At 45.8% G+C, this 16,197-nt stretch overlaps 1 protein-coding gene across 4 annotated transcripts in view; it reads right to left on the reverse strand.

Moving 5' to 3' along the window:
* Positions 1-2,058: 2,058 nt before the first annotated feature.
* The window catches only part of prdm5 (PR domain containing 5), a 295,357-nt gene continuing 281,218 nt past the window's right edge, over positions 2,059-16,197 (reverse strand). For all 4 annotated transcript variants that reach the window (XM_048563583.1, XM_048563497.1, XM_048563403.1 and 1 more), the window contains one exon: positions 2,059-2,717. In XM_048563583.1, the coding sequence (XP_048419540.1) occupies positions 2,553-2,717 (165 nt within the window). In that variant the 3' untranslated portion in view covers positions 2,059-2,552. The remainder of the gene's footprint in view (positions 2,718-16,197) is intronic.

The raw sequence follows: 16,197 nt of genomic DNA on the forward strand, positions 1-16,197 counted from the left end.
CTGTGCCATTAAGTAACATATGCAGAGGACCTGTGTGGGCTTCAGGAAACATTGACGTCTCAGATGATTTCGGTGGTACTCCCTTTTTATGAAATTGCATTTAAGTTTTAAGCAAACAGCATGTGTCAGTCTCCTACTGCACAAAGGAGTTGAAGGAGGCAATCAGGCCGAACAGCCTGCCTAGATTTCCCAAGTAGGATTTATCTATGCCAGTTAAAAACTTGGTATCCCTGATTTGATTTGAAATGTGGACACCTGCCCAGAAACTGTTCAACCTGGGCACAGAGATTCAGCCTCCTGCCTCGCTTGGGTTGACAATGCTGATTGGATCTAGTTTGGCAAGTTCATTACAAAAGCTTTTGTCTCTGACTGCCTCGCCCGCATGTTCCTGACATCGGCTCCCCCATCCCACAGTGTCCTTCACGTCAACAGGAAAGCACATAGAATCATCAGCACTTGATTGGATGTATTTTCCTGATCAATTATCAGAGCCAATAAATTCTGTACTACAAGCAGTTTTTCTTCCTAAGTAAATAATAAATGCTGGAAATCATTTTATGTTACCACCTCAGCAGGCTTCCAGGGATGTGCATGTGTGTGTGATGGGGGCAGGGTGCACGTACCCCCTTGAGCTGTTCGCAATTCATGTGGGGTAACCTCGGGTCTTCTGTGTTCGACCACGTGCATTTCACACACCATATTGGCACATTGAGTTCTGGAAGGTGATATGGTGAAAGGGTGAAGGGATATTCATTGTTTACGTTTTTAATTTAGTGGCATTCACATTGTTGGCATAATTCACTGCAGTTGCAGTTGGAGTGCACACTTTCACAGCTGAAAGAAGAAATGATACACTTGGCAAATGTAGAAAAATACAAGCTGGGTATCAACATATCTGAGCAATAATCATTAGGTATTTGTATTTCCTGATTATGCTTGACAGTGTTCTTGTAAACCAGGCCAAGGGCACTTGTGGCACAGTGGCTTGCCCCTGCCTTTTGATCCAATGGTCTAGGTTCAAGTCCTACCTGGTCCATAGATGTGTCATAACATCCTTGAATAGGTTAATTTAAAATATCTGTAAAACAAATCAAAATACTTAGGAACACATGCATGAGATTTAGATGCATAATTTGATTTAAAAAACAAAACAACTATAACAAATATGTTTTAGTGTCTATTTCTCAACTTTTTGTCCGAATATTGCACTTTAAGAATTACAATCACTGTGTAGATCGAACAATCATACAGAACCTCCATATTGGCATTCCTAGCCCTCTCAAATCGATGAAGTATCCATGTATTATTGGCTGACAAGATGAGCATTTATTGTCCATTCCTAGTTGCCCTGTGTGGGGGGTGGGGAAAGGGTCTACAGCTGGAAATAATGTGCCCCTGATGCTGATTTTATCCCAATGTGGAATACCTGCAATCTGCATGTTTACAGGATACCCCATTTGGATTTGATGCTTTCAGTGGATGACGGTTGTGGAGAGGATTTGTATTTCCTCTCCTACAAAGAACATATGTCACCAGCAGTCCCTTTTTAATGATGCCCTAAACAAAGGCTTGCATTTTTGTTTGAAGCAGTCCAGGACAAAATTTCAATCAAAAATTTCTCAATCAAACCTGCCAAATATGATATGAGCAAATGTTTGCTCGATACGCCATAGCTCACTACTATTCAGATAATGTTAATATGAGTCATCTTCTCAAATGCTTCAGTTATGTCAAGCTTTCAAAAGTTGCAAAATATTACATCAAAGATTAACTATAAGGGAGTTTTTGTTTGATTGATCAGGGTTGAATTTCTTTTGTTTGTGTTTGATGATAGAGGACAACAATTTAAGCATTTAAATTATCAGTACCAACTTCTTCAGCGTATAAACATCATATTATATTTAAAATATAGTAACTAAGTAAGAAAAACAAAAAAAAGAACCAAAAGTCTTCGAAAAATGGAAAGAGAAGAAAAGGAAGGCATAGTAATAAATTTCACATCTCTGTTTTTATTTTAAGAATACTAAGAAATATATATTTTGTTAATTTGTACTGGTATAGTAATAAAGTTTCTTATGACATAAATAACAGTATTATAGTGAAAAATAATGTTTTTCTGCCTTGCAGTACATGATCCGAAGCCTGTAATAAAAGATTTTCTGCATGGGAGAACAAAATTCTCTGGTACTGCTTACAATTAAGAGTAAAAATTACCAAGTGTCAGTATTTATTCAGTAAAGCATTACTAAAATGAAGAGTATACAGATTATGAAAATTTTTGAACATTGCATAGAAAATCCACTGTGGATTACCAATTGTAATTTAAACATGTTTTGAAAGATGGAATTTTAAACTCTGCACATCTTCCATGCTGTCATTTTCATTAAACTAAAACATATTAGCTGTTGGATAATACTTCATAACTCAGACATTTCTGGAAGGCATAGTATTCCAGTAATACTGACATCTGCAGTCAACCGCTGCACTGAGCAATAAATTGTCCGAGTTCCAGGAATTTTGAAGTTCTCTGACGGAATGTGAAAATCAGAGGTTCAACTGTCCGTCTCTCCGTGTACATTCTCCATATGAACCTTGAGGTAGTCATTTCTTGTAAACTTCTTGTGACAGAGCTGGCATTCTGCCATTGGCCGATTTGGGTTGTGCGTCAATTTGTGCCTAATCAGCATTTTTTTTAGGCTGAATGACAAGTCACAGACCTGAAATAACGAGGAAACGCAAGAAGTCAATGAAAGAACGGAGACCCTACATACTTTCGTCCAAGCCTCAATACAGGGAGGGCACAATAAAGGCACATTAGATAGTGAATGCAATATCAACAAATGAATTTCAGTAGTTACAACCGAACAGAGTCTATGAAAGAGAAGTTGACAAATGTTTACTTTCTATGTGCAACTTTGGAATCTCAACTATTATTTCCTATCAAAATAATTCAGATGTTGTTGGCAATTCAGGCATTTTTCTATTAATTTATATATACATTTGGCTTCTTTATGAATTTGGGCTGAGCAGATGAAACCAGAACAAACTGTTTCTAATTGTTTATAAAATCACTTGGCTGTACAGTGCTATAGTTTCAATCTGGATACAAGCTTATTGAATGGGGCAGCATGGTGACACAGTGGTTAGTATTGCTGTCTCACAGCACCAGGGAATTGGGTTTGATTCCACTCGAGGGAGACTGTCTGTGCAGCATTTGCTCATTCTTCTCCCTGTCTCCGTGGAGTTTTTGCTGGGTGCTCTGATTTCCACTCATAGTCCGAAGATGTACAGATTTTGGTAGATTGCTAAATTGCCCACAGTGTCTAGTGATGTGCAGGTTAGTTGGGTTAGTCATGGTATATGTGGGATTACAGGGATGGGGTGGGGACTGACTCGGACGATCTTTGGAGGGTCAGTGCAGAATGGCCATTTCTTGAAGCATTGTTTGATAAAATTTTGAAGGACACTGACAGGTTGCGAGGAACAAATTGGTGTGACATAGATCATTATTGCATAATCGTCGACTATAAATTCCTGTGCTAGAATTGGGGAAGCAAAATAGATGGATGCTGCAATTCCTTTGTATCTGCATGCCAACAAACGTGTGTGTCAGCGTGATAATTCAGCCACTAAATGCAGACCACTTTTCAGTAAGCAAAAGTAACCCGAAAAGAACCTAAAATTCTCCTAGCTCCTCTGTAAGTTTCTGTGCGAAAGTGCTTAATGTTTGATTTCACAATTTTATTAAAATTTGGCATATATATTCGGTGTTAAATTATCTTATTTTCTTTTTGTTTCATTTATTTCTGGAAGTTTCAGGTAAATAAAACATTCCAGACACATTTCTCTGGACAACCATTATTGGTGTGGTTTATTTTACACAAATTATATCAACCAACATGGAGCAGTAAACATTGCTTAATACATCATTTTAAACAAATATTTTATTTGAACACTTATTAACTAGTTAATTAACTTGTTTGTTATTTTATTTGAGGTCTCTACATTAAATAAGCAGTATCTCTGAAAGTGGTACCAAAAATACAAAAGCATTTTAATTAAAATTGATAATCTGGAAAGTTGATAATTAAATTGAGTATTATATAATTAAATAAAGATGATAGTTTTCAACAGTGACATGTACAGTACATATTCCTAAAGTCTAGTCTTACAGTTGCACATAAATTTGATCAGAGGTTCAAAGCAGTACTCCTATTATTAAAATGATCAATATCTGCATCAAATATCTGTATTTTATGGAAACTGACATTGAATATTTGCCACTACAGCGATGAACTCATGGGCAAAAAGCAGCACTCAGGTCATAAAGAGGTTAGCTTGACTTCACAACTATGAGATTTCCTCTTGGAGGCATAAATGTCCAGTTGAATTTACTTTAAGTTGCAATACTGTAAGGAAATGGAAAATGAAACAGGCTGCATACAAATCAAAATAGCAAAGGGGGTCCAGAGCTTACTGGCATAAGAAGTATGGAAGAGTTAAAGCAAAATCCCAGAAAGACAGTAATGGAGATCACATTTAAATGTAAATATGGGATTGGGGCATATGCATCTAGGAAGCAACCTTAACAAGAAGAAGAAGAAGCTACTGTTCGCTCAAAACGTGGCTGAGTTTTCAAAGCAGCATTTTAACAAGCCCAAATCCTTTTGGAATCTTTCAAGATGTCCCAAAGTACTTTACAGCCAATGAACTATTTTTGAAGTATTGTTACTCGTCTTTTTTAGGAAAATATGGACAGCAAATGAACAACTAAGTGACACAAACACCAACCTGGATAAATGATCAGCCACATCACATGGACTGCAGCCATTCAAGATGGTAAATCACCACCATCTCAGATGCACTTTCTCAGATGCAATTAGTGTTAGACAACAGGCGGCTTGCTTACAATACAAATCCTATGAAAGAGTTTTTACAAAGTCAATTTGATTTAATGGCAATGGTTGAGGAGCAAATGGTTACAAAGTAAAGAAGATGTCCATAAGACCTTTCTCCCTTCTATTCAGAAAAAAAATTGCTTCAGGGTTTAACTAAGTGGGCAAAAACCTCGCAGCTGGAATATAATGCCAGAAAATGTGAGGTTATGCATTTTGTGGGAAGAATAGAGGAGCTGAATATTATTTAAATGGAGAAAGATTGCAGAAATCCACAGAACAGAGGGATTTGGGAATCCCCATTCTTGAATCACAAGAATCTGACATCCAAATTCAGCAGGTAATAGCGAAATGGACTGTTGGCCTTTATTTCAAAGGGAATGACGTGTAAAACATGTGAAGTTTTCCTACAACTTTATAAATCACTAGTCAGACAACAACTGGAATACCATGAAGCATTTTGGGCCCTTGTCTAAGTACAGATATACTGGCACTGGAGGCAGCCTTATGAGGTTCAGTAGATTGGGCCTGTACTCATCGGAATTAAAAGAATGAGAAGCTCAGTGAAACAGACAAGATTCTTAGGGAACTTGACCAATTAGAAACAGAAAGGTTATGGAAGAGTCTAGGACCAGAGGGCATAATCTCAGAATAAGGAATCATACATTTAAGACAGCAATATAAGGAGAAAGATTTTCTCTCACAGGGACCGGAATCTGTGGAATTCTTTGCTGCAGAGGTCTGTTGAGGTTGAGCCCCTAAGTATACTTAAGGCTGAGTTAGATGGATTTTTAATCAATAAGGCAATCAAGAGTTAAGGGGAAAAGGTAGAATTGTGGAATTGAAGATTATGAGATCAGCCATAATCTCACTGAATAGTGGAGTAGACTGAATGGTCTGCTTCTGCACCTATGTCTTATGATGAATCTCACCAGACGGGCAGTACATTACACCTATCGGCATGAGCCCTTATCTTCTATGTGAACCTTTTGTGTTTTACTTCATCCAATGACTTGGAAATCAGGTTGGCCACGTGTATATCAACATATATTATCCTGAAACCAAGGTATCATGTCGCAGACTATCCTTGCAGGCTAATGCAGTTGATAAAGAATCATTGGTCATCAGAAGTGAATGTCAATTTTCGGCACAAATTGCACTGATATGTCAACCAGTTTAACTAAATCACGTGCAGCTTGTTCTCAAATTTCTAGATGCTCATAAAAAGATCTTCCTGATGAGTGGAGTGGAAACATTGTTCCCATAAAAAAGAACAGACCAATTGACAAAAGCTTGAGAAATAATATGTCATTGAAATTGCCACTTCCATATCTCCACTCTGAGAACTTTGAGGAGAGACAAACAGGCAATGCCATAATTTCCTTCAAGTTCAGCCTTGTACAACATTGTCCTGGTTACACCTTGCTCTTCATCATTCACTTCCACGAAATATATCCACAACAATGGAAAGTACACAGAATGCTGGATCAGGCTCTGTGTATAGTTACATTTTGGAATTAGCAATGAAACTTATTTCCTCTCCTGCTAGATCTTCCAATGCTTCAGAGAAAGCCAGCACGCTGCATCACTCTCAACACCATTTGTAAATACTGGCACAGTGCGATAAATAAAGTAGAACGCAGATAGTGGGCCTTAATGATGTATCATCCAGTAAATCAAAGAGCATGGTACAGGCAAAGCCAATGATAGGCTGGAAGGTGAACATGTTGATTGAACAGGCTTTTTTTTTTCCCAGTAACCCTAGCAAGGCAATAAAAAGGCAGTCAATTCAGAAAGAAAACAAACTGAAAATGATGACTGGACTAACCATTGCGAAAAATATTGTAGGCTATAAACAATCTGATCTTGCAAATGATCCCAGAAAACAAACTGAAAATGATGACTGGACTAACCATTGCGAAAAATATTGTAGGCTATAAACAATCTGATCTTGCAAATGATCCCAACGCCAAACCACAAAATGACAAAGGTGAGGTAAAGAGTTAAGAGAAATGGATCTGGGCCCGAAACGTTAGCCTTCCTGCTCCTCTGATGTTGCTTGGCCTGCTGTGTTCATCCAATTTCACACCTTGTTATCTCGGATTCTCCAGCATCTGCAGTTCCTACTATCTCAGAGAAATAAACACAGAAAATACTGGCCAAACTCAGCAGGTCTGGCATCATCCATGGAGAAACAAAGTTGATGTTTCAAGTCTGATATTATTCTTCTTTGGAACTTTTCTTCTGAAGTTCTTCAGGCTCTAAAGAACAATCACACCAGACTCAAAATGTTTATTCTACTTCTCCCTCCACAGATGATGCCAGAAATGCTGAGTTGCTCCAGCACTTGCAGCATTTGTTTCAGATTTCCAGCAGCTGCTCATTTTGTTTTTATTAATGGAAGCAACAGCTTTGATGCCACTGAATGTGCTTCATTGGGTGTAGATCCTCAAAATAATTGTCTAAACTTTTTCTCACTGCCTTTATAAAATATCCCATCATGGAACCACACAGTGCAGCATTCCTACATTTTGCAAAAGAAAGTTGCGCATATATCATTTTGTGCTTCCTTTACAACAGCTTGCCAGTTTTGAAAGCTCATTTTAAAATTTGACAAGTTGAAGAGGGCAAGAATTTTGGAAAATCAAAGGCTATATCTGAGTTCCTTTATTTGCATTCTTTTTTAATACAGTAAGAAGCTCCCAAAAATACGATACAAGGAAATAAAATCTTGTTACAAAACCCACTGTACAAACAAGTAGACAAAGAATTAGACAGTCTGATTTCTCCAGTTTCAATTTGGCAGTGATGGAAAAAAACTGAAGAGAACTTAATCCAATGCTCTATTTAAAAATGTCATTTCTGAATTGTATACATTTCTAGCAAAATCAGCAATTATTGCCCTTCTTGAACTGCCGTTGAGATGTGAAGATGCCAGTGTTGGACTAAGGTGAATAGGGTCAAAAATCACACAACACCAGGTTATAATCTAACAGGTTTATCTGAAAACACAGGCTTTCTGAACTCAGCTCCTTCCTCAGGCACCTGAAGAAGGAGCTGATCTATGAAAGCTTGTGTTTTCAAATAAACCTGTTGGACTATAAGCCGGTGTCGTGCAGTTTTTGACCATGCCCTCAAGAAGGTGATAGTGATCCATCTTCTTGAAACAGAGGAGCCAGTTATTGTGTAGGTTTATAGTGCCGTTTACACTGAAGTCCAGGATGCCAATTGGTAGGTTGTGGTATTTCCAAACATTTGTTGTCCTTGTTATTCCAGGTGGCTGGTTTGGGAGATTCCGTTGAGGAAATCTTGACCGATTGCAGCACTGTATTTTGTGGATTGCTAGCACTGGGGGAAGGAACTGAATGTTTAACATGGTGGACAGGGTGTCACGCCAGTCAGTGCTATTCCCAGGATCTTGAGTGCTGTTGGTGCTGACTCATCCATGCGATTTCACCACATTCCTGACTTGTGCCTTGTTCATGTTGGGGAGACAGAGTCAGAAGGCAAGTCACTTGCTGCCATACTCCCAATCTCTGACGTGCTCTTATAGCTATAGTATTTATGTGTCTGGTGAAGTTATGTTTCTGATCAATGGAGATGAAAAATGTAGGGTAGGAGTTCCAGTGACAGCGAGTTTTGAGAAGATTTGTAGCTCAGGTTGAGTTTCTGGATGTGAGTTTGCTCGCTGAGCTGGAAGGTTAGTCTTCAGACTTTTCGTCACCATTCTAGGTAACATCATCAGTCAGCCTCCGACGAAGCGCTGGTGTTATGTCCCGCTTTCTATTTATCTGGTTAGGTTTCCTTGGGTTGGTGATGTCATTTCCTGTTCTTTTTCTCAGAGCATGGTAGATTGATTTGGAGCCAATGTGTTTGTTGATGGAGTTCTGGTTGGAATGCCATGCTTCTAGGAATTCTCGTGCGTGTCTCTGTTTGGCTTGTCCTAGGATGGATGTGTTGTCCCAATCAAAGTCGTGTCCTTCCTCATCTGTGTGTAAGGATACGAGTGATAGTGGGTCATGTCGTTTTGTGACAAGTTGATGTTCATGTATCCTGGTGGCTAGCTTTCTGCCTGTTTGTCCAATGTAGTGTTTGTCACAGTTCTTGCAAGGTATTTTGTAGATGACATTCGTTAACCTTGCAAGAACTGTGACAAACACTACATTGGACAAACAGGCAGAAAGCTAGCCACCAGGATACATGAACATCAACTTGTCACAAAACGACATGACCCACTATCACTCGTATCCTTACACACAGATGAGGAAGGACACGACTTTGATTGGGACAACACATCCATCCTAGGACAAGCCAAACAGAGACACGCACGAGAATTCTTAGAAGCATGGCATTCCAACCAGAACTCCATCAACAAACACACTGGCTCCAAATCAATCTACCATCCTCTGAGAAAAAGAACAGGAAATGACACCACCAATGTGGGAAATGACATCACCAACCCAAGGAAACCTAAACAGATAAATAGAAAGCGGGACATGACACCAGCGCTTCGTCGGAGGCTCACTGTTGATGTTACCTAGAATGGTGACAAAACATCTGGGCACAAACCTTCAAGCTCAGTGAACCAGCTGACATCTGGAACAAAATAAAGACCCACTCTCTTGTGGACCGAAGAGGAGGAGAGTGCTGTGTTGGAGGTGGAAGGAAGACGTCGGATTGGCTGTGCACCCTTGCAACCGGTGAATCTTAATGCTGGCTTCGGCCTAACGCTGGTTCAGGGGAGCAGCCAACCTGCAACGATGGCTGCGGCAAGTGCTCGTGCCCCAGGTCAGGGGGTCCGGAAACCATCCGTGTTTCCGTAAAGAAGGTAGATGAAGGTGCACCTGTGGGCCACACCTTCTTCGTGAAGAGGGTCCTGTTGGACTGTTGCGGGTTCGTTGCTGCGGACATTTACTGCCTGCAGGATTTCCCCGGAGGAGGTTTTTACGATGTAACCTTCAGGAGTGCCAAGCTTTGCGAGCGCTTCCTGGAGGTTTTCAAGGAGAAAGGAGGTGGGGGCCCCCTCTCTGTATTGACCGCTGTCCCGCTGTTTGTGATGCCAGCACAGAGGAGCCGTATGGTGACTGTACACATGTACAACCCACATGTGCCAGCAGTTGATGTCCTGACCTTCCTTGGAAGGTACGTGAAGGTGGAAGGGGACCTAACTGACATCATGGACCCCTTTGGCATCTGGACCAGTAAGAGGGAGGTCAAGGTGACGCTGAGGATGGGCGCGGACGGGAACGTCGTACACCCACCGTCCAGCTTCACGATCGGCGGGAGCAAGGGCTACCTGACCTAAGCAGGGCAACCTAAAGCCTGCCATGCCTGTGGTAGGTCAGGTCACGTGGCGGCCGACTGCAATGCCACCATCTGCAGGAACTGCAGGGAGGAGGGACACCTTGCAAAGGATTGCCCAAAAGAAAAAAACTGCAACATTTGCGGGGAAGCGGGCCACCTCTATAGGGCATGCCCGCAGCGGGGGACCACCTATGCCCAGGTCGCTGGCAGGGGCAATGCGGGGCCAGCCCCCCCCCGGAGGAGAGGAAGGCACCAAGGCCCAGCAAGGACCCCACTAATGTGCAGGAGGGCCAGGTCGTGCAGGAGGGCCCAACCCCGCAGGACGGACACGAGGCCAGCAAAGCGCCCCTGCAGGCTCCGATCCCCCCCAACAACCCGGAGTCGATGGAGGCGGCGACAGGCGACCCAGGGGAGTGGACGACGGCCCGGAAAGCGAGGAGGAAGGTGCGTCAGCGGGCCCAGGAACCGCAACCATCAGGTGGGAAGAGGCAGCTACAGGGGGGCTATAAGAGCTCCTCTGACGAGGGGGATTCAGAGAGGGCCCGCCCGAAGCAGAAGTTAAAGATCTCAAGGGAGAAGGAAAGCAGCACCATGCTTCCAGGTGACGGGAGGCATCCTGAGGCTCCCTCTGACACCCAGTCACGTGCCGCTGGGGCACTGGAGGGCTCCCCGGAACTTCCAGGCGGGAAGGCGGAAACAGCGCGTCCCCAGCCCGACCCAGAGCCGGACTCTCCTGCTTCCATAGCCCCGACGGGGGGATGCCACCCAGAAGGGAGCACGGACGGTTTCCTCAGCCCAGAGAGCATCCAGCAGTTAGCCTGGGCAATGGGCGTAAAGGGACAGATGGAGGGGCTGGACCTTGGACTTGGGGAGGGTACTGTGGTCACTGCCCACAATGGGGGTACGAGTTGCGAGCATTAATGTGCGCAGCGTCAAGTCCACTGCAAGATGTGTGTCCACGTTGGCCTACCTGACCACCATCAAGGCGGACCTCCTGTTTCTGCAGGAGTGCAGGATACCGCACCTCGGCAGGTACGGGAAATGGTCTGGCGCCTGGACCTGTGGTCCTTCGGTCTGGTCGGGGGGTAATGACTGTCGCTCCTCGGGCCTGGCTATTGAGCTGCGGGGGCGCGACTTCACCCTCTCTCAAGTTCAGGAGGTGGTGGGGGGGTTGCCTCCTAGTGGCTGACATCACCTACAGGAACGCTCCCCTGAGGCTAATCAATGTGTACGCCCCAGTGGTACGGAGTGAGCGGTTAGCCGTCCTGCAGCGGCTTCCACCCCTGCTGGCTACGTCCAGGCCGGTCATCCTGGGCGTAGACTTCAACTGCATCATCGATGCAGATGGAAGATCCGGCGTGGGGACAGCGGGTGTGGGGAGTCAACGGGACGTCACGTCCAGATTCCTGATGGGCACGGTGAAGGACGCCAAGCTGCTCGACGTCTTCAGCGCCCCTGCAGACGGAGTGCAGCGGAGATACACCTGGTCGCGGCCAGACGGGTCTATTCGCTCAAGGATAGACTTCCTGTTTGTGTCACGGGCGTTCTCGGTCAGGTCCACTGGCGTTGAGCCGGTGTTCTTCTCTGGCTACTGCCTCCTGCTGGCCGACTGTCACTTACAGGACGACCAGCCGGCCGGCAACAGGACGTGGAAGCTCAACACGACTCTGTTGACCCCAGAGAACGTCGAGGAGCTTAAGAGGGAATACGCCGGTTGGAGAACCGTGAAACCCCTCTTTGAGTCTCCGGGCGACTGTTGGGAGACTGTGAAGGAGAACATCAAGAGGTTCTTTGTCCTCAAGGGTGTTCGGAAGGCGAGAGAGAGGCGGGGAAAGCTGTCGCGACTCCAGAAAAGCGTGCAGAACCTGCTCCTTCTGCTGTTGATGGGGGTCGATGCCACGGAGGACCTCCACGAGGTGAGGGGCCAGCAAGCCTCGCTCTTCGCCGCGGAGGCCTCCAGGATAATCTTCCGGTCCAGGGTCCACTCCGTGGAGCAGGACGAGACGTGCTCGCGTTTCTTCTTTCAGAAGGTGCACAAAGAGAGCTCTGTGCTTAGCCGGCTGAAGGAGGACGACGGCTAGGTGACGTCGGCTCGGCCCGACATTTTGAGGACGAGCAGATCCTTCTATGCCAGACTGTACGACACGAAGCCCACGGACAGCACGGCCTCCGAGTCGTTCCTGTCGTCTATCACGGAGGTCTTGGACGACGGCACGAGGGAGTGGCTGGACTGGCCGAAATCCCTGGACGAGCTGACCAGAGCCCTCAAGTCCTTGGAGAGGAATAGGACTCCCGGGAGCAACGGCTTACTGGTCGAGCTGTATTCCGCTCTGTTGGACCTGGTCGGCCAGGACCTGCTAGAGGTGTACGATAGTGCGCTTCGGGCAGGGGAAATGTGCAAGTCCATGAGGAAGGGCATCATCACCCTCATTTACAAGAGGAAGGGGGAGAGGGAAGAAATTAAGAATTGGCGTCCCATTTCACTATTGAACGTGGACTACAAAATGCTGGCCAAGGTCATAGCCAACCGGGTCAGGTCTGTCCTGGAGTCAGTGATTCATCCTGACCAAACCTGTGCTGTGCCGGGCAGGAAGATCGCTGAGAGCCTCGCGCTCATCAGGGATACGATCGCCTATGTACTGGGCAGGCGGGTGGACACCTGCCTCGTCAGCCTGGACCAGGAGAAGGCCTTCGACAGGGTCTCTCATGCTTACATGAGGGACGTCCTCTCCAAATTGGGGTTCGGGGACGGCATCCACAATTGGATCCAGCTGCTCTACACCAACATCGTTAGCACAGTCTCGATCAAAGGGTGGGAATCGGACAGTTTTCCTGTCAGATCTGGAGTCAGGGCTGCCCGCTCTCTCCTGCCTTGTTCGTGTGCTGTGTGGAGCCCTTCGCCGCATCCATCAGGAAGGACGTGAGCCTGAAGGGCGTGACTATCCCAGGCAGTGGAAGCCTTCAGGTCAAGACCTCCCTGTACATGGACGATGTCGCCGTCTTCTGCACCGATCGTCGGTCGGTGAGTAGACTATTGGACATCTGCGGCCAGTTTAAACTGGCCTCGGGTGCCAAAGTCAATCGGGGTAAGAGCGAGGTCATGTTCTTCGGGAACTGGGACGACCGCTCCTTCATCCCCTTCACCGTCAGGACAGACTACCTGAAGGTGCTGGGTGTTTGGTTTGGTGGAGCTGGGGCGTGCACTAAGACTTGGGAGGAGCGTATCACCAAATTGAAGCAGAAGCTGGGCAGGTGGACGCCCCGGTCCCTCTCCATCGCGGGTAAGAACCTGGTTGTCAGGTGCGAGGGGCTTTCGGTACTGTTGTATGTGGCACAGGCCTGGCCTATTCCCTGGACCTGCGCCGCTGTGGTCACCTGAGCCATCTTCCACTTCATTTGGGGGTCGAGGATGGACCGGGTCCACAGGGACACCATGTACAAAGACCTGGGAAATGGGGGAAAGGGCGTACCGAACGCCACCCTCGCCCTGACAGCTACCTTTGTGTGCGGCTGCATCAAGCTGTGCGTAGATCCTCAGTATGCAAACACCAAGTGTCACTACTTACTGAGGTTCTACCCATCCCCGGTGTTGCGAAGGATGGGCCTGGCCTCGTTGCCGCGGAACGCTCCGAGTAGTTGGACCGTTCCGTATCACCTGTCCTTCGTGGAGAATTTTTTGAAGGGAAACACCTTTGACCACAAGGCCGTCAGGCAGTGGTCAGCACCTCGTATCCTCGGGACCCTTCGGGAAAAGGAGAGGGTGGATCCCGTCATGTGGTTCCCCACGCAGACCGCCAAAGTCGTTTGGCAGAATGCCTCATCGTCAGAACTTTCAAACAAGTACAAGGACATTGCTTGGCTGGCGGTGAGAGGGGCTCTGCCAGTGAGATCCTTTATTCATGCCCGGAATCTCTGCGCCACCACACGCTGCCCTCGAGGTGGCTGCAGTGGGGACGAGACTGTCGATCACCTCCTTCTGGAGTGTGCCTATGCGCAGGAGATCTGGAGGGGGATGCAATGGTATTTGTCGAGGTTCGTCCCGAGCAGCTCCGTGACACAGGACTCAGTGCTCTACGGGCTGTTTCCTGGGACGCACAATGAGACCAACATCAACTGCGCCTGGAGGACCATCAATGCGGTGAAAAACGCTCTTTGGTCTGCCTGCAACTTGCTGGTCTGCCAGCTGAAAGAACTGACCCCGACCGAGTGTTGCAGACTGGCGCACTCCAAGGTCCAGGACTACGTGCTGAGGGACGCGCTAAAGCTTGGGGCAGCCGCCGCCAAGGTGCGGTGGGGAAAGACCACGGTGTGAAACCCCTCGTCCAGAATAGAAAAAAGGGCCCTATCTGGTAACTGGGCCCAGCTGGCGCCTTCCCCAACTGGTCGGGGGCCAACGGGGATTGTGCTGGGTGACGACTGCTGGGGTATTTTCTTTGCTTTGTTTTTTTTTCCTTCTTTGTTTTTTTCCTTTAGTTGGTGTACGTACCCACTGGGTAACCCGGTGCGGCTTGCATGACTGGGTAGGTGTATAAATATGTTTTATTTTTTGTACATCTTACGAATAAAGTATATTTTTTCAAATAAAAAAACAAAAGGTGACAAAACGTCTGAAAACTAACCTTCCAGCTCGGCGAGCAAACTCACATCCAGTTCCAGTGACAGCTATGCCATTGAACGTTAAGGGGAAATGGTTAGATTCCATCTTGGAGATGCCTGGCACATGTATCATATGAATGTTACCTGCTATTTATCGGCCCAACCTGAGACAGGGCTTTCTTTGCAATGTGGTGGATATTTAGCATTTTTTGTTTTAAATGTGACAACGGTTGTTTTCAGCAATGATCACCACCCTCAAGCCCTTCAGTGAGAAAACCAACTGGATCACAATCCAAACTGTCACGTTAGTGCTGCCTGGTGGGCTTTGTGGCCTATCAGAAACTTTGTCACTGAAGTCATGCCTTGTAAGTACTGCTGGCCAATCACAGCCTGATAGCCACCGGGACTCGGTCCAATTGCTGAAGACTGAAGCTGCACAGATGAGGAGAAAGGATTTTCTGGAAGGGAGGGGGTGATTGTATGTTGAGGGGCAAGGCTCCCTCTTGCTCTTCCTGTCCCTTCAATTGACCCCAAAATGGGGCAAATAGATAATCCCCTAAACCCAAGCAGCAGACAGGAAATCCTGGTTTGCCTGTCGGTAATTCAGCCACTTTTCCCGGCTGTTGGGAAAGTGGAAATATCGTGAGTAGAGGCCCTTAAATTGCAAATAATTGACTACTTAATGGGCTCAGTTGGTAGCAGGACCAGTAGATCACCTTAGAGATTCTTTACCAGATCTTGATTTCTGATTTGGCAGGAAGGGTGGTGGGTACTTTGTCTCCTTACTTGTCCGTCCCACCACATCTATCAAGTGAAAACTCCACCCTGTTTCATAACGACAATAACATACAGCAATGATGTTGTTCAATATTCATCAAAATCTTCTGTTTTTAAAGTCTTTTCCAGCTTTGAGATAATGTAGACATGAGTGTTCGTAAGAAACAAAGCCTTGAGACTGTTAGTGGGACTTTGCACCAGCCAATAAGTGTTTCAGTTTCAGACATATGCACTTCCAGTTTTGTACTAATGCTGCTCCTGATCTCATCAACTGGTAGCATGTGAACTGCCTTCTGACACCTGCCCTCTACAAACTGAATATATCCACTTACATGTTCAGACAACCAGTTAAGAACATTGAACAGTGCAGCACGGGAACATGTCCTTTGTCCCACCATGTCTGTCCCGACCAAGATGCCATTCAAAATGAACTAAATTACAATATTAGATAACAAGGTGCAGAGCTGGATGAACACAGCAGGCCAAGCAGCATTAGAGGAGCAGGAAGGCTGACGTTTCGGGCCTAGACCCTTCTTCAGAAATGGGCTTTAGGACGTGGTCGAGCAGTTTCAAGGCTGAAGAGATTATGAGAGAATTGCAGTGGGAGGGAGATCCACTGATGTTG

Source organism: Stegostoma tigrinum, chromosome 1 (genome assembly GCF_030684315.1).
Source record: "Stegostoma tigrinum isolate sSteTig4 chromosome 1, sSteTig4.hap1, whole genome shotgun sequence".
Taxonomy (NCBI): Eukaryota; Metazoa; Chordata; class Chondrichthyes; order Orectolobiformes; family Stegostomatidae; genus Stegostoma; species Stegostoma tigrinum.